Below are 26,044 nucleotides of genomic sequence, written 5' to 3' on the forward strand. Positions count from 1 at the left end.
CAGTGTGTCGGTAGATCTGGCTGTTAACCAGAAGTTTGGCAGTTTGATCCCACCCAGGGACGGCTGTGGGCAGGGAGCTGGACTAGATGACTATTGGGGTCCCTTCCAATACTACAGTTCTTTGATGCACCTGATTATATGTTGAACTGAGACATCTAGGTCAACAGAGTTAATGGAGGAATTAAGTGTTGTGGCTGGTAGGAGAGGGAGGTTTGGAAGACACATTCTTAATTACATTCTCCTCCAGTTCTGAAGTTCCCCTGTAGGACATCTTAAAAGCTGTGTGCAAAAATAAAAAGTATGCGCCCAAGCAATCCAAATCCTGCACCAAGAAAGACTGAATACGTTTAGGGTGCAGTGGGCCCAAACCTGTAGACCTTCTTTCATGCAGGGACTGTCCTTGCTGAACTTCAGACCCATGACTAAGACCTGCTTGTTCCAGCAGGCATGTTAATGTAGTGTTCAGTTTTATGATAAGTTTGCATTATTCTGTTATTGCATTCTCTGTATGTTCTGTTTTTATGTACCGTGCTTAGAAATGTGAATGATTAAGTGGTATATAAACATCATAAATAAATACAATATCCCACCTTTCTGCCAAGGAATTCAAGGTGGCCTGCATGGTGTTATTCCCCTTCTCGTTTTGTCATCACAACAACCTTGTGAGGCAGGACTAAAGAGATCAGGGTTCAAATGCCATGCTCCGTCCCACAGCCTAACCTACTTCACAGGTGTGCTGCCAGGATAAATGCTCTCTTTGAACTTTCTGTTTACTATTTTAAAGCACATTTTATACCATCCTTCCTCCAAGGACCTCGTGGAATTGTTCTTTCCTACCCTTATTTCAAAGGGACACAGGTGGCACTAAACCACCGAGCCTCTTGGGCTCACGGATCAGAAGGTGAGCTCCCATTGCTCAGTCCCAGCTCCTGCCAACCTAGTGGTTTGAAAGTACGTGAAAAAGTGCAAGTAGATAAATAGGCACCGCTCCGGTGGGAAGGTATACGGCGTTTCCATGTGCTGCTCTGGTTTTGGTGTTCCGTTGCGCCAGAAGTAGCTTAGTCATGCTGGCCACATGACCTGGAAAAACTGGAAAAACTGTCTGTGGACAAACACCAGCTCCCTTGGCCTCTAAAGCGAGATGAGCACCGCAACCCCAGAGTCTTCTGTGACTGGACTTAACGGTCAGGGGTCCTTTACCTTTTACCTATCCTTACAACAATCGTGTTAGGTAGATTAGGTTGGGAGACAGTGACTGGTCCAAGACCATCCAATGGACAATCCAGATGTCATCCAGATGACATTCTAGCCACTATACCAGCCTTACCCAACCTAGTGCCTACGAGATGTTTAGATGGGACTACAACTCCCATAACCCCAGGCCAACATAGCCAATGGTCAGGGATGGTGGGAGTTGTAATCCAACAACATCTGAAAGGCACTAGAGGTTGGGGAAGATACTAGCTCTCCATTTTTCTTTTCTGCACTGGAAATAAGACCATGTAGGAGGGTGCCAGAAGAACAGAATAACTTTAAAATTCTGAGGGACTTGCCTGCACTTGGTCAATGGAAAACATAAATGTTTTCTCAGTCATTGACAGTACACTGATCTAAGCTATTAAGGCATTTGTTATCAGTGGGGGAAAATTCTGGTAGCTGTTGGAGGCTAGCTCTGCTTCTTGGGTCCCATAATCCAGAAACCACATCCTCTTAAGATATATCTCCCCACAATGCCTCTACCCCCCAAAAAAAAGTTTTTTGTGATAAAGGAGCCACAGCAGAGGATCTTCGCAAGGCAGGAGTTTAAAAAGCACATTCAGTACCAGAAGATCTAGGCATCCAGTCAAATATTTCCTTTGTTTGCCCCTTGTCCAGCTGCCAGTAAAGCCCTTTTGGAAAAAAGAAACGCATCCACCAGCTTCAATGTTCTCAGGATGCTAAGCCAGGACTGAATGGATTTTGCAAGGTGCTTAGTCACAGCAAGGGGGGAAAAGCTCATAATAAAAGAGGGCTCTAAGGCATAGCGGAATATTGATGCTGTCACTTCAATGGTTGGGCGAGTGATAAAAGGCAGGGATAAGTGTCTGTATCTCATCCTTGAAAATCTCGAGGCTGGGAAGGCGCTGCCTGTTTGGGGCAGGGAGAGGCTGTAGGGCAGGGAAACAGCTGTGACCAGACAGGGATGGGTGAGCCTTTTCTGCAATGCCTCCACAGAGGAGGAGAGGCCTTCCAAAACAGGGGAAGCTGGGGAGGGGTGGAGGGGAGCTTACACCCCAGGTTCTTGGCTGCAACAGCTTAGCAGGAGGGACATGACTAATACACATCCCACTGGGGGAGTTAGATCAAAGGCAGTGAAGTAGATACAAGAGGTTTCTGCTTCACAGGATCTGGTTAAATAGAGCCTTTGTTACCAGGGCCCTCCAGAGTCAGGAATGGAGAAATACCTGATCTCTCCCAGCCTCCCCCCACCCGGCCGCCTCCACCACCGCCAAGAGCCTTGATGCGGAATCAGTTCAAGTATGAAGCACAACAGTAGCTGCTTGGCTACTGCCGGCGGAACCTAGAGGGAGGGGAGAGGAGGGGGGAGATGACGGGAAGGGAGGGGTCCGGGGCTTCACACACACACAAAATGAGTCAGGTTTAGTTGGACACACAGCTCAGATTTCCGAAGCTGGAGTGGAAAGCAGCATGCTCAGGGCTAGCCACCAGCTGGATTGCTTGGGTGCTCACAAGCGGGACAATCTTTTCCTGAAGCTTTGATGGGAGGTCTAGGAAGGACAAAGCCTGGCCTGGCTTCTTGTCACCAGCTTGAGGGCTTGATGCTGCTACCTGGTGCTGTCCTTAAGGCATGCATCCTTCCCACCTGCCTGCCTTGGCACCCTCTCCGCTGCCAGGGGGTTTTGTCTGCTGAAGGTGAGATCATCTGCGTCTAGTGGTCAGACCAGAGACTTCAGAATAAGTCTCAGGTTCGGTCCTTTTAATTTGGAGAGGGGTGTGCATGTTGTATGTGCAGCGTGGCGAGCAATGGTTTGGCAGCAGGGGGGAAGTGGAGGTGGTGGTGAAAGGTGTGAGCGCTTAGAGAGCATGAGGTTCGAGACCACTCTGGTTCGTTTATGCCTTGACCTGCTGTATCCACCCTAACATGCAACTGCACAGCCAATACATGGGGGATGAAGTGTGGCAAAAGAGCGGGAGGGTTTGTCGGCTTTCTGTGTACGTTTAGGTGCAGAGCGTGCACCTATTCTTTTATTCTTTTTCACACAAAATATTTCTATACTGCCTTTCATTTGAAATCGCAAGGCGGTTTACAGTAAAAAGAATAAGAACAAGTAAATATTAAAATTACGATACAAACTAAAACAGCAGCCGGCAGACCAGGGAAGGAATAAAATTAAGAAATACAACCAACTGGTACAAATGACCAGCAAACATCAGAGAAATTAACTGAGTTTTTAGCAAGTGCGAAAAGACCTTTAGAGGGGAGATGGCTCCATAGAGAAGACTAATCTGTGTTAGTGATTGAACATAGAGTTGTAGGTCATTTGAAGCTAATTAATCTGGAATAAAAGGCTATGACTTTTGGTGCTTTCACAAATGATGCTAAGATGACTTTTTGTGCATTGAACAAGCTGTATGTCCCACTAAATCCAGTGGTCTTTATTCACAGGTAAGTATGAATACTGTTTGTAGTTTAAGGTTTTGAACACTTACTTGGGACTAAGCTCCAATGAACTTAGCAGGACTTTCTTCTGAGGAAGCATATATGATTGTACTGTTAGCATGGGATGTCCTGTTGTGATTAATGGTGCCAACGTGCCATATTTACTATATGAGCTCAGTCAAAGCAGGTTTTTTAATTTGGTTTATAGTGGGAAATCCAAAAATGTTCAAGCATCACTTGTGAAACTGGCCTTTATGTATGCATTGCTGAAATTCCCTTCAGGCTGTATCTATGCATGTACAATTGCTTGTCTGAAAGGGTGTACACTTGATGACTTGTACAGCCAACTGTTAAATACACAGACTGCACACCCACTGAACATTATGTTACATGAGAATAACTGTGAGCATACAGCTCAGCTATTTGTGTACACAGGTACACATATAGTACACCTGATGAAGGTAATGCTTGAACACCCCTACTGAGTAGGCAGGAGGAGCAGAATGGGAGGCCTCCATTTTTTTCCTTCCCCCTCTGTACAACCATAGTGCAGAATACTGCCATCTTTGACTATGCAGGCCGTAAAGTAAAGGAGCCATTTCCACTGCCATACTTGCTCCTGGTGGTTGCATGGCTGGTAGCAGTGATATCATCAGAATAGGTCTCTGGGGCAGAAGTCCAGGACACCATGAATCAGAATGAATGGGAGAGGAGGACCCAAAACACTGTGGGCTTAGCTAACCACATCTTATTTTATTTTATTTTTAAAGTAAGGGATATAACACACATCACCATTTAAAAGAGAGCAGTCCCCCTAAATACCGGTACATAAAGTTCAGAGTCTAAAATTACCTAACTGCAGTATGAGCTGGTAGAAGTGGGAAGTTTCCAGAGAGACCTCACTTTAAGCTTGCATGACTCTTCTGGAAAACAGGAGCTGCACTCTATGGTTCATTCCCATGACCTTTTAGTGGGGGAAAATATATCGTACATATAGCATATTATGCATGCCCTGAGGACACCACATAAGGCCACTGCCCATACAAATGCAGCTAGACATGTAGCTTTCCGGACTGTGTAATAGGAGAGAATAAAGTTCACAGATGTTGCAGTGAAATGGAAGGTGCATATATAAGACAGAGATCCTCTTAGCAGCTGTTGGAATTATGACTGGACATACAGTTTGAAACACAGAGCATGCACAGAAGATTACAGCTTTGTACTGACTGTTTTATAGGACATTGTCCATGATACATGACCTTATAAAAGCATATGGTGAGGGCACTACCAGCCGTGTCTCCTGTGATGGACACAACCAAACCACCCTAATTTCTGCACTTAAATGAACTATGCACTAATCAAAGTTTTAAAACAAAATGTTAAACAAGAAAGGGTATTTTGTGTTGTGTTCGTTCATGATCAATTCAGCTTTCTTTAGCACTATGGAGTGAGCTAGTGAGAAGCACCCACTGCAGCTGTGAAAGGTATGCATATTTATTTATTTCCCTATCTTCCACCAAAGAGATCAAGGCATTGTACATAGTTTTCACACACACACACACACACACACAGAGAGAGAGAGAGAGAGAGAGAGAGAGAGAGAGAGAGAGAGAGTTCTCACAACAATCCTATAAGGTAGATCAGACTGAGAGACAGTAACTGACCTAAAATCAACTTTGGCTGAGCTTCATGGCTGAATGGGGGTTTGAATCCAGGTCTCTCCTCTTAAGCCAAACACTTCATCTACCGCATCATACTGGCTGTCATGTATTTGTGATGGGTGTTTATGGGCGATGGGGATCATTCATCTGAGCTTGCCTAGATTTTGCAGCAGGTCATGCAGTGGACATCTTCCTAGCCCGCGCGCGCACACACACACACACACACTGCTGCTTATTGCTCTCATAGAGATAATGACTTTCCTATAAATACACACATATACATACTTTTTCTGGCTTTGGAAGGGAATAGTTAGGTCAGAATTGAGAGCCCATGTGATTCGATAGCCAGCAGTGTTAGGCAAAGTCATACCAGATGTTCCACACTGTAGGATGCAAGGTTCACTGCCGAGACAGACAGACAGACAGACAGAGCACACTAGCTTTCTGAGGATGCTTGAAAATAGCAGTTTCAGAAGTCTTGGGGAAGGAACAAAAGATGGATGTGGAAGTTCTTCCTCTACCAGCCATCCTCCTGTCTTGGTTAAGTTAGTAAATAAGCACTGTTGTTGAGCAAGCATGAGTCAGAGCAGTGTTTGTACAGAGAGAAAAGTAAAAGGCAGAGAGCCAAACCTTCAGCTGGCCAAACTCATGTAAGTTCATTGATTTCCACAGGCGCTCGGCAGATTTAGCCCACAAATCCCATCTTGAGCACAAGGTGCAGACACATTCATTAAAGAGCAGGAACTGTTCCCATCTGTAGGAAGGAGCACTGGGGAGATTTTGTTCTTCTCTAATTAAAGCATTTTCCTTATTCCAAGAGCCCTTCTTTCTTTTTGTAGTTTCCCCGGCCTAAGCACCGAGAGAGGTTCCTTTGAAAAGGCAGCTGAGGAGAGAGACCATCCACCTGAAACGCGGGAGGCGGAAATCGTACACTCAGTGCAACTCTCTTTATCCCTTTTGTCTGGGAACTACAAAAAGAGAGAGAGAGTCTTGTTTTGTACACCTTTCAGAGCTCCACAGGCTGGCATTCATTCATTTCGGGCCATTTTCATGAGTGATGCTTAAATCAGGTCTCACATTTCTTGTGTCTGTAAATGGAATTAAAACCTACATTGACTGGAAAATGTACATTTGGTTTTAAAAAAGTATTTCCCTCTCCCTTTCTGACTTGCATAACATTCACAGAGGACACATTTCAGACTGAAAGGCAACATTGCATATTTGTGCAAACACTCAAGTTGTGGGCTTGTATTCAAAGTTGCATTTTTTCTTATATGCCTGCTGCCTGCCATGCCTACAAAGGGGCATTTGAAATGCATGCTTATGGGAAAATGCTGGAAAATAATTCACTGCTGAAAGAATAGCAAGTGGCTTCTCTTTCACTGATGTATTATCTTTCCGTATCTTACAGAAAATTGCCAGCAGTTGTGTGCCTCTGCATGAGCTGCTGAGCATCATACACATAAAACCTACAGTTGTGAGCATAGGGAGTGCATATCTGAAATTGGCCTTGCTTGCCTCACTGTGTCTTGTAGGAAAAATACAAATGCGGAACAATTGGGCTACAGTAAATTTTCAAACTCAATTTGGCATATCCTGATTTCAGTGTGCAGCATGGTGCAATGTTACTCAAATGTCCAGCTGTGACTGGTTTGGGGGCTATTTGTCATATAATACTTTGAGAGCTGGCTTTTTCAGAGGCTTGGCAATTCCTCTTCCCTTTGTGTCACAGTTAGCAAACAGATCCCTTGCTGTGATATTTCATGAAAGGGGCAACGGTCAAGCAAATTATACATGTTTATACGTGCAAATGTTTTAAATGCAAACTTTTAAATTCTTAAGAGAGATTTTTTGAATTGAATTGGAGAATCTGAAGTGAATACAAAAAGATTTGAAGGTTGATTTCAAATTTAATTCATCCAGTGAAAATATCTGGGCTCAGTTCTAGAGACTTGCGCTATATGATCTTTGTCAAATCCATTTTACTCCTCTTCTTTCAGGAGAGCTTGGAGTGCATCATTATTTTCAGAAGTTCTTCAAAGTACAGCCAGTTTCCCAAGTGTCTAGCAGTCAACATGCTCTGCTGATCCATTAGCCAAATCCTAGCAGTGCTCGACACTTTTATATGGGCTGTGCTATCTGGCTCCACATGGGGCTTGCTGGAGCAATCAGGAACTTTTGGATTTCACTTTTGAATTTATTGAGACTCATTCTAAGATATCCCCTGCTCTGCAAAAGCAGGATGAGGCCACTAAAAGCTTATCTCAAGAGATGAGCGCAAACAGACAAAGGAAATTTCATTAGGGCTGAGCTTAGAGTAGACTGGAAACTATCAAAGTGGATCAATTACTGAGGACATGACTAGCCAAGGTAGCATTTCCTGGAATGCCTCTGTAATGTGGAACACAGTCAAGGTGGCCCCTTTTCTTCCCCTTCTTTTGTATTTTTCTAAAGTCGTTCCGCTTATCCTCCTTAAGCCCTCTGCTGTGGTCTATGGCTTTTTATTCCTATGTGATTGCTTTTCATAACTCATGTAGGGCTAAAAGCCATGGGCTACACAGAGGAATAATCCACTTTCTTGGGCACCTCAGCAAAGCTGTGTGAAATACAGATTCCTTAATGCTATCCCTCCTTCATTTAATAAAACCAAACATCCATATTTATTTTGTAACCAACGGTGAATGAAAAAGAGGCTAGGGTATAGCGAGACTTAGCTGGGTGAATGTGGCAAGGAATACTTAGCAAATGAACGTACAGAGGTGAAGGGACTGGTCTCTATACTTCTGGGCTTCTTCTCTCCATCCAGAGGTCAGAACAGCCACTGCAATGCTCAGGATACAGCTCAGTTGTTGTGAGATGTTTCCTTTTTTAAGAAAAACACACACCAGACCTCTGCTTTCAAACCCAGGGCCCAAAGATTCCATTGCCTTGCAAAAAGCCCATCATAATAAATGCTCTGAGCAGAATGCAGAGCCATTTCCATGAAAGATACACCGAGTGATGGTATAGTTAACTAGGCGTGCCGAGAGCAGCTACCAGGTAATTAGAGACACTTTCTCACAGTCAGGTTCCACAGGTGTCCCAGCCAACAGCTGAGGGAAGCTAAGAAATCGAAAAGTTTGACTTCTCAGCCCACAGCACAGTTACAATAGACCAGCACTCCAGAAGACATGGATTTCCTGCCACTAGGGAATCTGCAAATGAAGTCTGCTTCCTTTTAAAAGTGCATACCAGCCACATAAAAAGCCCTCCTCCTTAATATGTATGTGGTGCCAATCTCATGGGTACAAACATACATGTGGAGTTCTGATTTCTGATGACACTCTCACAGCACAGTCCTAAACATGTTTCTTATGTCCCACTGAGTACAACGGATCTCCATCTGCTTAAGAAGGATTGTTGCTTTTAAGCATAGTCTGCCAAAAAGGCAATCAGCTGAATTTTGATAGCATATTGTTGGAGAGAGCCACTTCACAGGTACATTTGGAGAGCCTGATATGCCAAAATCTGGGCATTTTAGCATGGTCTTATCAGCTTCTCAACCGGCTTTTCTAGCTGTGCCTTTGGCAGCCGTTGGGTGTCCAAACACCAGCAGATGATAATATTTATCTACATGCTGTTATATATATAAAAAAATCACCTGCTGATTTCTGCAGACAGGAGCAGCCGATAACACTTTCCTCTGGGCTATAAAAAGTCCCACCTGCTAATTTTGGCAGATCAAGCAGCTAATAAAAGCTAATATGGCAGACCAAGCCAGTTTGGGGTTTTCTGGTCAGTTGGCAATCCAGCTGTGGTTAGTGCCTCTGAGAAGCGCATGTTGCTGTAGCAAGGAGCTCTACATTTTACTTGCTGTAAACAGCTGCCAGTCTTATCCCTGAATGACTGGGTAGTTGTGTATTTGTGTATGGATAGGTTATTTTGAAGAGTGGGTGGATGAAGGTCATCCTCCACCTCCTACTCCTTTATATCTAGGCGTATGATATCTGAGACTTCTTTCTAACACGACCACCCTAGAAAATGCGCCTCTGCTCCTATGGCAGACACTCCCTTTGTGTGCTGCAGTGCCAACTGCAAAGGTCATACCACACACCTGCTTTTCTGATTGTATTTCTCGTAGCAGTGAATGAAGGGGACTTGGATGGCCAGTGCCTAATTAACTAGCAATAATAGGAAAAGGGATGGAGGGGGATAAAGAACCCATTTAACCAGCTTCTTTGTTGCAAACCAAAATGTTTTCTTGTGCTGGGAAAGTAATGAGCAAAATCCCCTTTGCCTTTAGCCGAGCCTGAATTGGAACAAAACCCCTATGGAATGTACAGGCCTGTTTTCGCTTTTTCCGCCCCCCAATTGTATCTCTTAATGATCAGGGCAGCTGCATCGGGGGCCCAGGAGCTTTTGAAGGCCAGACTTTTAAATGGTCAACATTACTGAAAAGGATTGAGGAGCAGCTCTTCTCAAACCCTCAACCTTCCCTGTGTGGTGCTTGCTCACTTCTGCTACTTTCTGATCCCCAAGTTAGTTCATCTGGAAGAGGTAGCCAGTACAGTCTATTAAAATGATGATGATGATGATGATGATGATGATGATGATGATAGAATCCAGCAAGTTTTGTCCCCGGTCTTATACATTTTTTCCAATATAACCCCTGTGAAATTGGAAAAAATGTATAAGACCGGGGACAAAACTTGCTGGAAATGCAAATTAAAAGAGGGCGATTTCTTTCACATGTGGTGGGCCTGTAGAGAAGTGAATAGGTTTTGGGGACATATCTATGATGAACTAAAAAAAATATTGAAATACACTTTCCCTAAGAAACCTGAAGCTTTCCTCTTAGGAATGGTAGGGGAGGAAATAAGACGAGAAGACCAAACCATGTTCCAATATGCAACGGCAGCGGCCAGGCTACTCTTAGCGCAAAACTGGAAGACTCCAAATATCCCAACTATTAGAGAATGGCAATCCAAATTATTCGAATATATAGAGCTAGCAAGGATGACACAGAAGATCAGGCACCAGAAAAACACTAAATTTATTACGGACTGGAATAAATTCTTTACATATATAGAAAAAAATATAGGAAATATTAAAATTACAGTAGGTATAATATAAAGCCTGAGAGGTATTGATACAGATGGTGAAAACAAACTGCAGAGAAATAAGGTTAAAATAGAGCTCAAACCGTGATGGAGGGAAGTCCTTAATGTAATGTTGTAAATGGATATATGTATGGGTTTATCGGTGTGTTTTGTTTTTTCTTTCTTTTCTTTTTTGTTTGTTCGTTTGTTGTTTTTCGTTTTGGTTGGTTGATATGTGTGCGTTGGTTTATATGTGTGAGTTGTTTTGTTTTTCAACTTGTATTGAAAATCAATAAAAATTAAATAATAATAATAAAAAAAAGAATCCATAGGCACAATAATCCTTTTACGAGGATCAAAGGGGCACTTCCAGACTGAATCCCATCCCAAAATAATGACAACCACATACCAGCAAATTCAGGTTGTGTAATTAAAGCTGGTTTAGTGCTCTTGTGGAACAAACTTGCTTCCTCAAAAGACTCTGCAGTAAGGGAAGGGATGGGGAAATGCAGTGGAAAGTGTGTGGCAACTTTTGCTTTGTCGCAATGTCATCGAGCCTCTCCACAAACCAATCAGAATGAATGCTCAACAACTAGGTTATCTAGAAGCACCCTAGAACTCTGTACAGTATGTATTCTGGGGCTTGACAGCTGGCTAGGAAAATGCCCCACTTGGCCAACTCTTATGTCTTTAAAGACAGCTAGCTGAGTAAAAATCAGTAGGTCAAGCTTTTCATGACCATCAGATATGTGTTATTGGTGTTTCATGTCTGCTGATGAAGGTGCTGTTGAATGCACAGGAGCAGTGGCCAGTAAATAAGTAGCAATCCTAGCTGGAACGGAGAAGAAAGGAAGTTCTTCTCCTTGGGGTGGGAGTGGGGGAATATATTAGCTGAATCTTTGTCTAGCACTAAGCAGGACTCACAAAACCCTTGTAAAGCAGACAATGAACTAAACTGATAATCTGGTGATCTCTGTAACAGCCAAGCGAGATATTGATTTTAGAAACAACATGCTAAGCATACAGGGACAATAGAATTGGAATTGAGCAGTGTTGCTGAGTGGTTGCAGGACTGCATATAGTTCCACCTTAGACAGCCCCGTCTCAGATGGCAGAAGGTCTGGACTGCGTATTCTAATTGCTTGTAATTGTAATGCTTCTCCTGCTAATCTAAAAGACAGGGATAATTTGTTTCTCTCTTTAATTAAATATTGAGCGCCCAACATCCTTTTTTATATTCCAGACACAGGAGACAGGCAATTGTTTGTAAGAGCAAATTTTTATATTCGTATATCAACAGATACAAGAAACAGTAAGCGAGGTTGTCCACAAATATTCGTTTGTTTAGCAGAGAGGCTCTGAACAAATTTATCACCAAGTTTTTGTAATGTAGGTTAGATCTTTGTCCCTCACACTTTGTGTCGCTCTTCTTTATGCTATTGATTTTCCTTTTAGCAAAGCAGATACCAAAAGAAGCACTCTGTTCTCCCATCGGACGGCAAGGACGGAAAGAGAAAGCGTTTCGTTTTGTGTAGGGCTTTATCAATAGGATGGATAAATTAGTGTGACAATGTCATCTAATGGTTGAAATTATAGGGGGAAAGGGAGGGGGACCTTAATGGAATACGTGAGCCATTGCCCTGACACTGCCAAATTGTACCCAAACCATAAGTATATAAAAAAGTCCTGCTGGATCAGATCCAGATACAATATAGTCCAGCATTCTCATAGCTGGCACAAGGCTTTAGGGGCCCCTACATGGTGTTGCTGGAGGGGCCTCTCATTCCCTCACAGCCACGACTGCACAGTGTTTTTCTGCAGTGGTAGCGCCACTGCTACCCGCCATCTTCCCCACTGGGCGCTCAGATGGTGTTTTAGCAGTAAGTGGCAATGTCACTTTTGAAAGGGGGGGGGGTGAAGCTCAGCTGAGAAAAAGAGCTTAAAGCAGCAAAATGAGGCAGGGTGGGCTTAACTTAAGGTTACCAGATGTCCCCGTTTCCCAGGGACAGTCCCCGGATTTACAAATCAGTCCCCATACAAAATCCATTGAAGTTGAAAAGTGTCCCCGGATTCACTGAAAGAAATCTGGTAACCGTAGCTTAACTCCCTGTTTGAAGGTGCTCTCATTGGTCTGTATATTGACCCTTCCACCAAGGCTGGACCTGGGCAGCTTGCTTCTTGAACCCCACCCCCCTTGCAGGCACAACATGCTGTTGCCTCCTTCTCTGTGGGTGCTCCACACCACCGCCTCTTCTGTATGTGTGTGGTGGCAAGCAGCATGTTCCTTGGGCCCAGATCTGCCACCTGAGGTGGCCACCACCCTTCGCGTCATGGGAGGGCCAGTTGTGCCTCTCACTGGTGCCTTATAAGCCATATGAATGAGCACATGTATAATTAGCAAGTCTGCTTGGGCCTCTATGGAAGAGCTGGTCTAGTGAAGCTAAAAAATGAACCAGGGGAGTCCCCACATTTAGTGTCTCCTCCAATAGGGGTCCTGTCTCACAACTTGTATACAGTGGTACCTCAGGTTAAGAATTTAATTTGTTCTGGAGGTCCGTTCTTAACCTGAAACTGTTCTTAAACTGAGGTACCACTTCTGCTAATGGGGCCTCCCGCTGCCGCCATGCGATTTCTGTTCTCATCCTGAGGTAAGGTTCTTAACCCGAGGTACTATTTCTGGGTTAGCGGAGTCTGTAATCTGAAGCATCTGTAACCTGAAGTGTCTGTAACCCGAGGTACCACTGTACTGGACATTGCTCTCGAAATCTCTCAGGAAAGCAGGGCTAGAAGAAGAAGAAGAAGAGTTTGGATTTGATATCCCGCCTTTCACTCCCTTTAAGGAGTCTCAAAGCGGCTAACATTCTCCTTTCCCTTCCTCCCCCACAACAAACACTCTGTGAGGTGAGTGGGGCTGAGAGACTTCAAAGAAGTGTGACTGGCCCAAGGTCACCCAGCAGCTGCATGTGGAGGAGCGGAGATGCGAACCCGGTTCCCCAGATTACGAGACTACCGCTCTTAACCACTACACCATACTGGCTCCCTCTCTAGGGAACCTTTATTTTCTGACAAGGGTTGCATTCCCTTGGGCAGGGGTGAGTGGCCACCCCAGCTGGAACAGAAGGACTCCACAACACAACATGGTGTTGCCGGGCCCACTTTGTTATTTATTACAGACCCCCCCCCCCACTTATGCACAATTGACTTGTGCACGACAACATAACATGCACAGACACCGGGGAATAATTAAATAATTCAATTCAAACCAGGAAATGGTGGGTGAGAGCTGGAGAGTCCTCGTGGCTCGTGAGGAGACCCTCCCCAGAGCCCAAAGAGGATATCAGTGAAGGCGGAGGAAGTCTTGAAGAGACTGGAGGTGCAGCAGACCTTTGTTTAAGCTGCTCAGCCTTCCCTCTAACAGCTGACATGCGGGGCAGCGTTGTCGTCGTCAATTTCCCACACATCCTCCAGCCTCCTTCAATTCTAGTTGTGGATATTTTTGGATACGGCATTTTTGGTATGGATGGAAGAGAGAGTGGCAGAGAGGGCATTTGGAAAGTACTCCTTACTTTATATGATTTCACTTATGCAGGCAGAGGCCTCAAAACATAACTCCTGCATAAGTATTAAAGATACAGGAGCCCTGCTCCTACAGGAAACCTAATCACAATAGTGATGTACTTTGCTGCTTAACACGGAAGCAGATGTCTGTTGTTTGAAAATGTAGCTAGTAGATACACTACATTAACCAACTTCCTTATGCTCAGCAATATCTCAAGCATGTCAGGCTTTTATTTTTACCTCCTTGGAGCTGACAGTTAACAACTGTGCTGTCCCTAGCTGTAACTAACGATACACTGGATTTTTTTCCGTGTGTGTGTGTTATTTTTTAAGCGATCTGGCCAAATTGTTGCAGGTGGCTGTGTACATTGGCCTGTTGGCTAACATACAATCTGGATTGTCCTGCCTCGTTCTTACGCAACTGGGGCAAGCAGGTGTGTCCAAATGGAGATTGTTCTCTGCAAATGATTTACTCAGCTCTGTCTCTTTTTGGCAAGTGAGACGAGAGAATTCTGGTTGTGTTGAACCATAGCTGGGTGGGTCGAACCCTCCCCACCTTCCCTTTCAGTTAGTTAGAAAATGGGTTATTAAGTAACAGGCTACCCCACTGGTGCTGACTCAGGCTGAAACTAATGAACACCCTGGCTGGCCATTTGAAATTTATTGCACCTATTAATTACAACCATTAGCTGCAGCCAGTGAAATTTTTATAATGAGGACCCTTGCGACTTTGCTTTCCTAGCAGCAAATTAACTGTGTGTATATGAAGGCTGAGGGGGGTTGGGGTTGGGATTGGAATCAATGGGATCAGCATACTTTACAGAAGCAATGTTTTAATTAGTGGTTCTCTGCAAACACTGCAACCTGAAACGCCAGCTGTATAGGCACCATTATTTCCTTTTAAAGAGCCAGTGCTTCCCTTTGCTAATTGAGTTTATTTCTTTTTAAGGCTTTTTTAAAAAATGCAAGAGGTGGGTGGTATGTCCTTTTGTGATGTGTGTGTGTATTTCTTAGGCTGGTGGTTAATACAAGAAGGCCAGGAAAAGAATGGGAAATAGAAATTAAGAATAGGAGGGTCAGGGAAGGGGGAAAAAGTGTTAGCACTGTAGCCTTCCTTGAAGGAGCTCAGAGCAGCATATGCAGGAGTTATCTCATGTTATCATCGCAATGATCCAGAGAGGCAAAATTAGACTGAGAGGGTCTCCCCCATTGATCTAACCCACAAACAACTATCCCTGCAAGCATGCACAGACACAAAAGGAAGCCAGGCTCCTGTACCTTGAAGACTTGTTGAGAAGAGGGGATTTCAACAGGTGTAGCTTTTATTGCTACACCTGTTGAATTTCCCTCTTCTACACACATGTTTAAAGTGCAGGAGCCTGTCTTTCTTTTGTGGTTGGACCCACTCGCCCTGACTCGGATAGTACATTGTTCTATCCTCTGCTCCCTATTTCAGACTGAATAGAATCAAGGTGGTTTGGTTGTGAGAGCTTTTGTTAGTGGATTCCTGAGAGGCTGGTTCTCCTGCGTCACAAATATTTATTTATTATCTGCCCTTCACCAAAAGGTCCTAGGGTGAGTTACATGGCAATCAAACAATAAAATGTGATACATAAATAACCAGCAGACTAAAATAGCAACTAATAAAACTGCTCCTATTATTGCACCGAATAGGGAATTTATTTTTCTTTACTGCTTTTCCATTTAAATGTACTCAAAACAGCTCACATCAGGGGTGGGGTAGGGAAAGCAAATCAGTACAATTTCATCTCAGGCAAGTTGCAGCTGGCAATAATAATGATGAGGATGAGGATAATAAATTGCATGTAGGTACCTTAACTTTGTATAGGGACGCGGGTGGCGCTGTGGGTTAAACCACAGAGTCTAGGAGCTGCCAATCAGAAGGTCGGCGGTTCGAATCCCCACGACGGGGTGAGCTCCCGTTGCTCAGTCCCTGCTCCTGCCAACCTAGCAGTTCAAAAGCACGTCAAAGTGCAAGTAGAAGGTAAACGGGAAGGTAAACGGCATTTCCGTGCACTGCTCTGGTTCACCAGAAGCGGCTCAAGTCATGCTGGCCACATGACCCGGAAGCTGTACGCCGGCTCCCTTGGCCAATAAAGGGAGATGAGCGCTGCAACCCCAGAGTCGGCCACGACTGGACCTAATGGTCAGGGGTCCCTTTACCTTTACCTTAACTTTGTGTACTTTTTATTATGAGTAGCCATCTAAGGGAGCACATGCTCTTTCTTGCAGTAGAATCTACCACAGTTCTAGAGGTGCCTAACATCTCACTATCACTTGACTTCTTGGCTAATATTTAACAACTGAGTCCTGGAGGAGGTGCTGTATCTCAGTGGCAGACCACATATTTTTCATGTCCAAAGTCCCCAGTTTCTGTTTCCTCCAGGTAAGGCTGGGGGAAATTCCTGATGGAAATCCTGGAGAATCAGTATAGACAATGCCTTTCAGAATAGACAAGGCTGAGCTAGACAGACCCAATAGTCTGACTCAGTGTAAGACAGTACTGTACCTATTTTGTCTGCAATTTTCTTGGTCAAATGTTGATACAGCTAAAGTTTATTTTGTGTTTCCTTTATTGCTTGGCAGTTCAAACATGCAGGTTTATAGACCCAGTTCACATGCCACGTTAAACCATGCAAGTGAGGAAACAAGCCCATGGGCCTATGTAGGCTTATCATTTCCTTCTCTCCAAACAAACCCTCAGCCCAGGCTTGCACATTGTGACAATCCTGACTCTGGCTTGTGAAGAGCAGGACGGGAACAAAAGTGTATGTGCTCATTAAATTATTCTTTATTTTAAATGGTGGTATAATGTTATGTACCAACAACCTCATATTCCTGGATTTTTTAAATGGCATCCAGGCATAGAGATGCACCCTTAAATTATACAGGCCTGTAATCACCTGATACAAAACAATCATTTCTGTGGTTGAAGATTTGATGGCTGGCTAGTCTAATCCTTGCAGGGTAGATCTTAGAGAGATTGGCGCACTGCTGTGATCAGGACTAAATATGTGGTCATGACATCATCCTCTGCCTGTATGACTGTTACCCATGATTTGGTCAAAGCAGGCTCTTTTGAAGGAGTCCATTTATATTCTAATGTTTGCTCCTGCACTTTTCCTGGACACATATTAGATATGCCCTAAGAAGGCATGCTCCAAGAGAAGAATAGTTCCCTTACCAATATACATTTTTTGTGTCGGTGGTCGAAACGGGAATTAAAAATCAGTCAATTTCCTTGCTCTTTCCATGGGACAATTTCCCTCTAATTCCTCTAATTCCTTGTGTAGGGCTTTAACAAACTGGATCTTCTCCTTTCCTCGTGGCTGGGAGAATGTGTGAAAATGGATAAAGATTTCCAATTTCAGCAGCAGGGCCCTAACTGTTAAGAAGAGCAAAAACCTGGTGAAATCGGTAATTGTTGGTCTAAGGAATTGGTTCTGTCCAGCTGGTTCAGAAAGACATTTATTAGAGCTCAGGGAAAGTGACATTATTAAAGTGAGCATGCTGATTTCAGACAGCTCCCAATTCATCACTCTGACAGTGACAAACACAGTCTGAGGTTAAGCAAATGACTAAAGAGAATTCTTTGGCTTTACATTTTTAATGCTCACCACATTTTTTTTGGCTGCAGAGGGTTCTATTCAAAGGATCGTCTCCCTTGAATAGAAAGGGCAGAACAGGGCCATGAAACATGCTTGGATTTTGCAAATCAAGTAGGGCATCTGTCACTCCACTAGCGCTAGTTCATTTATTTTTTAATTATTCCTCACTCCTTAAAAGATCCCTTTTCTCCATTTTCAAGAAGAACAGGAGCATTTGACTCAGCTGTGCTGCCTCTGTTCTTCCAGGCTCGTTCATCATTGTCTGCCCCCTGAATGGAAAGTGGAGGGTCAGTTTTAAAAGGCTCCATGCTACAAGCTTTCCTAAATACATCAATAGCTCCCTAATGGAATTGGGGCTCTTGTCATTCAGACCACCCAGGTCTTCCAGCAAGCAAATGTACCTCAGGTACTCCATCCCAGCAAGCAAATGTACCTCAGGTACTCCATCCCATTAGCAGGCTATCTCATGTAAGCAGATTATATATACATATATATGATTGTGTATCAACTACACTTCTTACCAATTCAAGGTGCAGCCTAGGAACTTTAAAGCCTTAAATCACCTGATGCCAGAGTTTCTTCAGATTTGCCACTTCTTGTGAGAACTTTCCCAAGAATTCCATTGCACTGTAGCGTAGCAGGTGGACACAAAAGAGAGATCCATCAGGTGTGGTGCTCAGGTTGAGGAGCAGCTTACTTACAAAGGTTCACCTGAGCAATCCATTGGCCCCAATGAGTGGCAATGAAGGCAATTCATCTAAGTACATTTAATTACCTTGACCTCTCATATGTACGTTTCTAATCTTATGATATTTAGTTCGATTTTTTTATTGATTACTTTTTTAGTGTGTTGCCTTGAGTAGAGAGTGACAAATTTGTCCATTTTGTGTTTTTCATTTTTCTCATTTTGAGTCCAGTTCATCACATTTCCACATTAGGCTATGTACAATCCTTTTGATCTTAATCTATTTTTTTTAAAAGAACCATGGCAATATATATTTTTTTAAAAAATAATTATTGTCTATATGTCATAGAGTTGAAAGGGACCAAAAGGTGATCCAATCCACCCACCTGCTCCAAAACAGGAGCTGTAAGGTTTTGTAATTGTTTTTTTAATTGTTTCTAATGCTGTAACACACCCTGGAGGGAGGGGGGGAGGGGGGGAGGGAATAAATAAAATTTTAAAAAATAAGTCTCTTCATCCAACCTACTCTCTCACACCAGATCACAGAAAATAGTTTTAGATGCTCAGGTAAAAGTGGAAAGCCACATTAAGCTGGGGAAAGCAAATGCATAAAATAAAAATACTTTTCCTCTTTCAAATCCAAAAGCAGCAGGGCATCTATCCTGAATACTTAGTTGAAAAATATATTAACTTTGGAAACCAAAGCTTCCGAAATTATTTAGCAGGACACGTTAGCATTGAGCCCAGTGGAAGCAATTTGTTTGCATCATTTACGTGCCAGCCAGTTCTGATGAGTTGTGCTCTCTTATGACACTTGATACCATGTACTTTAAATTATATATTTATTAACAGCAGGTGCGTATTGTAGGCCATGGACAACTTGAAATCCACCACAGCCCTTCAGACTGTCAAATAAGGAGATGAAGACCCGATGGAGAGTGCCTGATATTGCAGGTGCAAACATGACATTTTCAAGTATTTTTACTTTTGTTTTTAAAAATTAAGATCTTATGCCCTCTTTTAAACAGCGTTATGATTTGCAGACATTTATGGTAAAAGAAGTTTTGAAACCATTTCAGAGCACAATAAAAAACAGTATGTGACACACTTTCTTCCTGAGTGTACACATGGTATTTAAATATACTTTTCCTTATGCTATGTATTCAAAATATGCAATAAAAAACTTAAGAAAACAAAGAAAATGGCTTAAAAACTGTGATTTTTCTGGTGATTTGTTATGTTTGGCATTCATTTTATTCCTCTACTTTGCTTTTAGCAATTGTTTTTGTTTTTAACATGAAAACCTGAGGGCGGGGGGAAATATAAACACAGAAGCTGAAAATTTAAGGATGTCCATAGAAAGTGGGTTTCCTTTTTCCTGTTTCCTTTGCCTTCCTTTAATGGAATCTGGTGTCGACTAAGGTATTGTAACACTTTCTGACAATGCCATTTACCTAGAGTGGATTGACAGCAAAATTGCAGGCTGAAAGCAAAGAATGAGTTCACTTTTGTGGCTGCATAACTAGCCTTGCAACAGCTTCATTTGGTAGAACTGGCGCTCTCCTGGCCATTACCTCAGAAAACTCTTTTGCACACATGCAATATAAGCAGCTGAGAGAGGCACAGAGCTGGCGGTCTGCTCACAAACCTTGCAGACAGGAAGACTCATTAAGGAGTCCCTGGTCATTGCTTTGTGAGTCTCAGAGGAAGTATCAGGGGCCTTATTTAAACTAGTTGTCTGGCAGACAGGTATACCAAAACCTGTCAAATGAAACTGGGGGTGGGGGTGGTGAGCGTGCAGCTGAATAAGTCAGTTCAATGGGAGGTGTGCATTTGTCTTGCTTATCTGCACAGGGACTGCTTTGTGCTGAAGGCAGGGCCTGTCACTGCAAAGGCAAGGTCAGGCTGAAACAGAAAGGATAGAGCGAGCCTCCTCTGGTTCCCAGGTTACAGGATGGGAGGGATGCAATTTTTATTGCCATGTGGAACTGACTGTTCTGAGGTGCTGAAGGGTTATTTAATGAATGCCGAGCGGCTGTGTTTGAAGTTAGAAGGTCAGTCAAATATTCCCTGTAACCTTGGAGGGCTTAATCATGCCCTGAGTGCTAGCCGAGCTATTGAAGAGCAACCATCGCAAACCGGGGGATTTTGGCTTTCGCCTTTTCTTTTTCATCTGGTTGAGGTAATTCGCAGATTGGAATGCTGTGATTCGGTGGGGGCAGGAGTGTGAATGGTGGCAGGGGGGGTGGGAGAAGAAAAAAGTCATTTGGACTCCGTATGTTTGATTTTACTTCACAAGCTTTGTGCAAAGAAAAGAATTGTTAGGACTTTGCTGGAGTCTCTATGATCCCCAACGAGAAGTTCAGGCCCTAGACATCTTTTCATCTTAAGATGAAACCTCTTTTTAAAAACAACATCGCAGAGATGGAGTGAGGGAAATGACTGGTGCCCACATTGCTTCACATTGCTCTGCAATAAGGCCAACCTCAAAAGCTGTCGCTTAGTTCATATTCTTTGTGGTTAAGTTGGCCTCCAAGCCGTTGCTTATCGTTGATTCATGATCATGCCTTTTGCTTGCCTGGATGGAGGATTGAGAGTTGGGAGTGGGGGGGAATGCTGTGTTATTTTTCTAGAAAAAGAGGTGTCAGAACTGACTATGAACAGCCTCCCTTGTTCTCTTATAATGGCAATGGTACCCACCTGAGAGATGCCAGGACTGAGTTCCACCAAGTTCCGGCTGAAAAATAGCCCAGGGGGATGTACGTGTATGTCGAATTTAGCCTCCTTTACAAAGGTAACCTTTACACTCATTGCTCCACCTATCTTTTGAGGTGATGTTATTGTTTTATTGACTGGTTTCATTGCATCTTTTATTTGAGTGTGACCTGCCTTGAGATAGTTTGCGAGAAAGGCTGGGATATAAAACGTGTGAATGAAGGGATGAATGAGTCAATACGTACCAAATTCATGATAGCAATTTTTCATGCTCATTGTGGGGCTCAAACCTACAGTGATGAAACTGTATTCTGCCGCCTCGGCTAGCCACATTGGTGTAGGAAAGGTGAATGATTAGAACATCCATACATTACTGATGCCAAATGGAAGCCAGAAGTGGGTGAGTGGCTTTGCAGCAACAACCATACCACAAAGATAACATGTGAGTCACTGGACCATAGTCAGAAACAATGAGGCGGAATGATGGAGATGAGGGGCAGCCACCCAGTGCTTAATTTCTAATGTGAGAGATGCGAGGCGACCCATACCTAAACTGTGTATTCATGAAAGGCATATGTGGTTTCAGGTGTGCTGGGGAGGGGTTGCCGCTGGCAAACCCAGCCACAGTATGCATTTCATATTGAAGTGTTTGCAAAATAAATCCTTTCCACATAATATTATTTACAGAAACAGCTTTTTCAAAGATGAGTTTCTGGTGGCCTTTGTTGGGAACAATACAACAAAAAAGTGGGGAGTGTCAAAACTATAATTTGTGGGGAGGAATCGTGGATTGAATCCAGGGGTAGATCTACTATGAAACTAATGAAGCTTAAGCTTCAGGGCCCTAATCCCAGAGAAGCCCCAGAAGCGACGTTAGTCCACATGGCTTTAAAAATTTGCTTTAAAAAGTGCATCATGCATATATGTAACATTTCCCTAATTTTCATCCCCTCCCTCCAATAACTCAAACTATAAGACATAGGACATTTTTGTTCACACCAGTGACTTTGGCATGAGATAATCCAGTACAGCAATTTTAATGAAAAACTGAGATGTAGTAGTTAATTTAAAAAAAAAATGTGGTGATGTGTTGTAGAATAACACAATTAAGAAGATAGCAGTGGTTATCCAGACCTCATTGCTGGTTGCGAAGGGCTCTCCCATAACAGTTTAAACTTCAGGGGCCCCCAAATGTAGGTCCACCACTGATTGAATCTGATTGTGGATGGCAGCAGCTATCCATGTTCAAGGAACATAGGGCGCTGCCTTCCATCAACCAGGTGAGGCCTTGCCCATGTGGTGCAGGATGATATTCTCTGATGGTTTGCAGGGTCTCAGGGAAAGATGTTTAACTGGAGATGCAAAGCATATGCCTCACCACTGAGCTCGGTCCCCGGTCTTCCCCCCTCCCCCCACAATATGTAGAGGTTTTAGGTGGGGGAGCCGAGATTCATTCTAGGTGGAAAACCCGCTGTTCTCTAATGCACTGAGCATGCTGCTCTAAAGTGAAAGTAAGAGATGTTCTGTTGGAAAGCAGGGAAAGAAACCCAAGCTTTTCTTTTCTCTCACCTTACTTTGTATAGATTTCCTTGGATGCTCCTGTCCTTTGCTTGTCCCAGGGGATGCCCCAGTTCACCTTTGCTTGCTTCTGTGGGCTCCATGGCTTCTGCAAGATGAAGAGGAAGAAGGAAGAGCCCAGCGCTGAGCAAGAGACAGCGGTGTAACCTTTCCTTTGTGCATCATCTTACATCTCTCTGTTGAGTTGGAGGAGCACAGCAACTGTGGTATGATGCTGTTATCCTTGTAGGCTGCCTCCTGCCCACTCTCATGCCTCTGCTCTGGGGGGGGGGGACTGAAGAGTGCAGCACCCACCAGCACAGGGATGCATGTGGCCTCCAGACAAATTTTCTAGAGCCCTTAAGTCAATTTCAAAAAAGCCCTCTGCAGGGTATTAGTTTAGACCTCTGGGAAGAGAAAGCTTTCCCTCCACCAACAGCCTGCTGTGCAGAGAGACAGGACAGAAAGAGAGGATGTCAGAAAGTGAGAGAGAGAGAAAGAGGTGCCAGAAAAAAGAGAGAGAAAAGGGGTGACCCCACTCATTTTTTTGGTCTGGCCTGTTCTGGCCCTACCCACAATAATCATGTGCCCCTGACAGAATGTGGCCCTCAACAGGAAAAAGGGTTGCCCGCTCCTGTACTAGCATCTCTGCATCGTCATAACTATTTTTAACATCACCACAGATTTGTGGAGGTGTCAACGGAGAGGCTGGAGCAAACCAAAGGAATGGTCTTTCTGGTGGAGGCTGAGTGGGGAGAACCTAGCTCCATGTCCCCCACAGAGATGCTGCCCCTCTCCTTTCGGCTTTTTCATGGAGCTTGATGGATTAGCTCAGGAAGGAATACTGGCAGGAAGAGATGAACCCATTATGTGAATGATAGCCTCTCTCATCAGTGCCGGCAGTGGGAAGAGGAGAATGTGGAAGACGTTAATCTGCTTTATTACATTTATTTCTCTCTCCTTGTTTTTCTCCCCTAGAGACTTTGCAGGCTTGGGGGGGAAAACGTCACTCTGTGCAGACAGGAATGTAACTGAGGATCCAGAAACCAAGCTGGGCAAAATGGCAATTCTACACGGTGTCCTATTTGGAATTACCCTGAGCCTTAGAGACGGTGGGTATCATGACTTAAAAGATTCTGTTAGCTTCTTAAGATACCACTTTACTGGGTTTTTTTTCATCTATTGTGTAAGAAAGCTGCCTGCAAAATCCTCCGGATATAATCAAAATTAATTTGAAAGTTCATTTAGAAACAAAGCACTAATGTGCTTATATTGGATTATCTTAATGAACATTCTGTCATACACTTTCATATAAAATCTAGTAGATGCCCCCCCTTTCTATTGAAGCGTTGCCACTTGCACATTGAAAAAGAAGAAGAAATTCATAACAAACAAACAAAATATAGAGATGCAATGCATCACAGCACAATGGGAAAAGCAGTGACCAGGTGACCTTACGTGCCTGCTCAGTCTGCTGTCCCAGGTCCTCACACCTGAGGGGCAAGTTGAAGACCTTGCAGCTCCTCCTCCTTATGGTTTTAAACTTAACTTGGACTAGATAGTCCTCCCAAGAGAGGATGTCCTCAAACAGAAGATTGTCCTATGTAAAGTAGGACACATGGCCACCGCATTTATTGTTGAGCCCATTTCAATTATTGAATAAAACCAAAGAAGGCATGAGGGAGAAGGGAGCCTTTTAACTATATAAATATACTTGTTTTAACTGATTTTAATATTGTATTTTTCCATTGTTGTAACCCAGCTTGGGACCTTATAATTAAGTATGGGATACGAGACCAAATTAATAATAATGAATGAACAAATACTACCACTATTACTACTACTGCAGGCTGCCTGACCCTTGACAGTGTAAAATTTCTTGAGCTGGAACTATCATTCTAATGCATGGTGTTCCAGTGTGTTTATATTAGGGTTGAGGAACTGGATCTGGCTAAAGAGTCAGATGCATAGGGGCCAATCCTCCATGGGTCACTTGGGCAGATGAGAAGGGATGCCTACCTGTCAGTCACCTGACATCAGCTGACTGAAACTGCAGAGGAAGATTGTTCCTTCATTTGTGATCCCAAATTGAATCAGATACTTTAAAAATTTAAGCTATGGCTGCAAAGGAAGGCTCCAGAATGCACCCCTGATGCTTTCTTTGTAGCCTTGGCTTGAATTCTGCCCTTTTTGAATATAACACCTTTTTCTGTCATCAGGCACAGGAAAAGTGGGCATGGTTCACCCAAGACAGCCTGGTGGGCTGACTTCTGAGACCATTACTGCTTTTTATCATGAGGGCATAATTTGATGCATGTCACGCCACATATCTTTATTCTATGGGGCACAGGAGATTAATACAGAATAAATCTAGCCCTGGAAGTATCCGATGAGCTGACTGTGGATGGCATGCAAGTTTATCTTATGATAAACTCTCTTAACCTTTCCAAGCTTCTCATCTCTACCAAGAGACCAGATTTGCACCATAGTAGCAAAGCTGTACATGGTGGTGACTTGAGCTCTTTTTAGGAGGACTGGCTGATTGCCAACAAGCACACAGCAATTGTTCTATTTTCTTAGCCCATAATGGGAATGTAAAATTTGTGTCCAGTAAAGATGACCAATTATGAGCTAAATATGATGTCATTCCAGGGAAGGGGTCCCCCCCTTTTTGTAAAGAAAAAAAATAGAAACTAAATAGGTTTTAATCAATCTTTGTCAAGTTCTAGGGAATGATGTTGCTGTAGGAGATGGCTGAAATGTTCCAAAGAGCAGTAAAATAATGGGCATGAAGCCACAATGAGGATTCATCTCCTCACAAAATCAGTTTTAAAAGTTCACAGGAGTCCCTTTCTCCTTCTCATTGCCATGGAGCTGAATGAAGACACTCATACAAGACTTTGGCTAGATCAACTATACACAAAAACAAGGCTAGGAAAGCAGCCTAACTCATCTAACAATGGAAGCCACCCTGGTACAATTTGGCCATCGCAACAAAGAGTGCTCTCTGGATACCACCACCTTATTACTTATTGTATTATATTTATTATATTATATTATATTCATTATATTATTATTATATTATATTATATTATATTATATTATATTATATTATTGTTATAACCTTATTGTTACTTTGGACCAAGTCCCACTGAACTCAGTGGAAGCCTATTTCTGATGTAGGATCAATATATTTTAGATCCATTGTCTTCTCAAAGAGCATTCAAAATGCATTCTAACCACATTCTAGCCACAAAAAGTGTGCAAGTCTCATCTCCATATAATGTGTCAAGATTAGGTAAAGGTAAAGGTAAAGGTACCCCTGCCCGTACGGGCCAGTCTTGACAGACTCTGGGGTTGTGCGCCCATCTCACTTAAGAGGCCAGGGGCCAGCGCTGTCCGGAGACACTTCCGGGTCACGTGGCCAGCGTGACATCGCTGCTCTGGCCAGAGCCAGAGCCAGAGCCAGAGCCAGAGCCGCACACGGAAACGCCGTTTAC

General features: G+C 43.4%; 1 protein-coding gene across 12 annotated transcripts in view; it reads left to right on the top strand.

Moving 5' to 3' along the window:
* The window catches only part of BLACAT1 (BLACAT1 overlapping LEMD1 locus), an 82,501-nt gene that overhangs the window by 49,827 nt on the left and 6,630 nt on the right, over positions 1 to 26,044 (top strand). For 3 of the 12 annotated variants that reach the window (XM_079980135.1, XM_079980136.1, XM_079980144.1), the window contains exons 2-3: positions 22,571 to 22,771; positions 23,523 to 23,656. In XM_079980135.1, the coding sequence (XP_079836261.1) occupies positions 22,610 to 22,711 (102 nt within the window). In that variant the 5' untranslated portion in view covers positions 22,571 to 22,609 and the 3' untranslated portion in view covers positions 22,712 to 22,771; positions 23,523 to 23,656. Of the gene's footprint in view, positions 1 to 2,621; positions 2,914 to 18,621; positions 18,678 to 19,124; positions 20,455 to 20,505; positions 21,430 to 22,570; positions 22,772 to 23,522; positions 23,657 to 26,044 lie in introns of those variants that run through there. The other 9 variants (XM_079980138.1, XM_079980139.1, XM_079980134.1 and 6 more) reach the window with 8 other exon arrangements.

This window comes from Podarcis cretensis (genome assembly GCF_951804945.1).
Source record: "Podarcis cretensis genome assembly, chromosome: 6".
NCBI classification, from domain to species: Eukaryota; Metazoa; Chordata; class Lepidosauria; order Squamata; family Lacertidae; genus Podarcis; species Podarcis cretensis.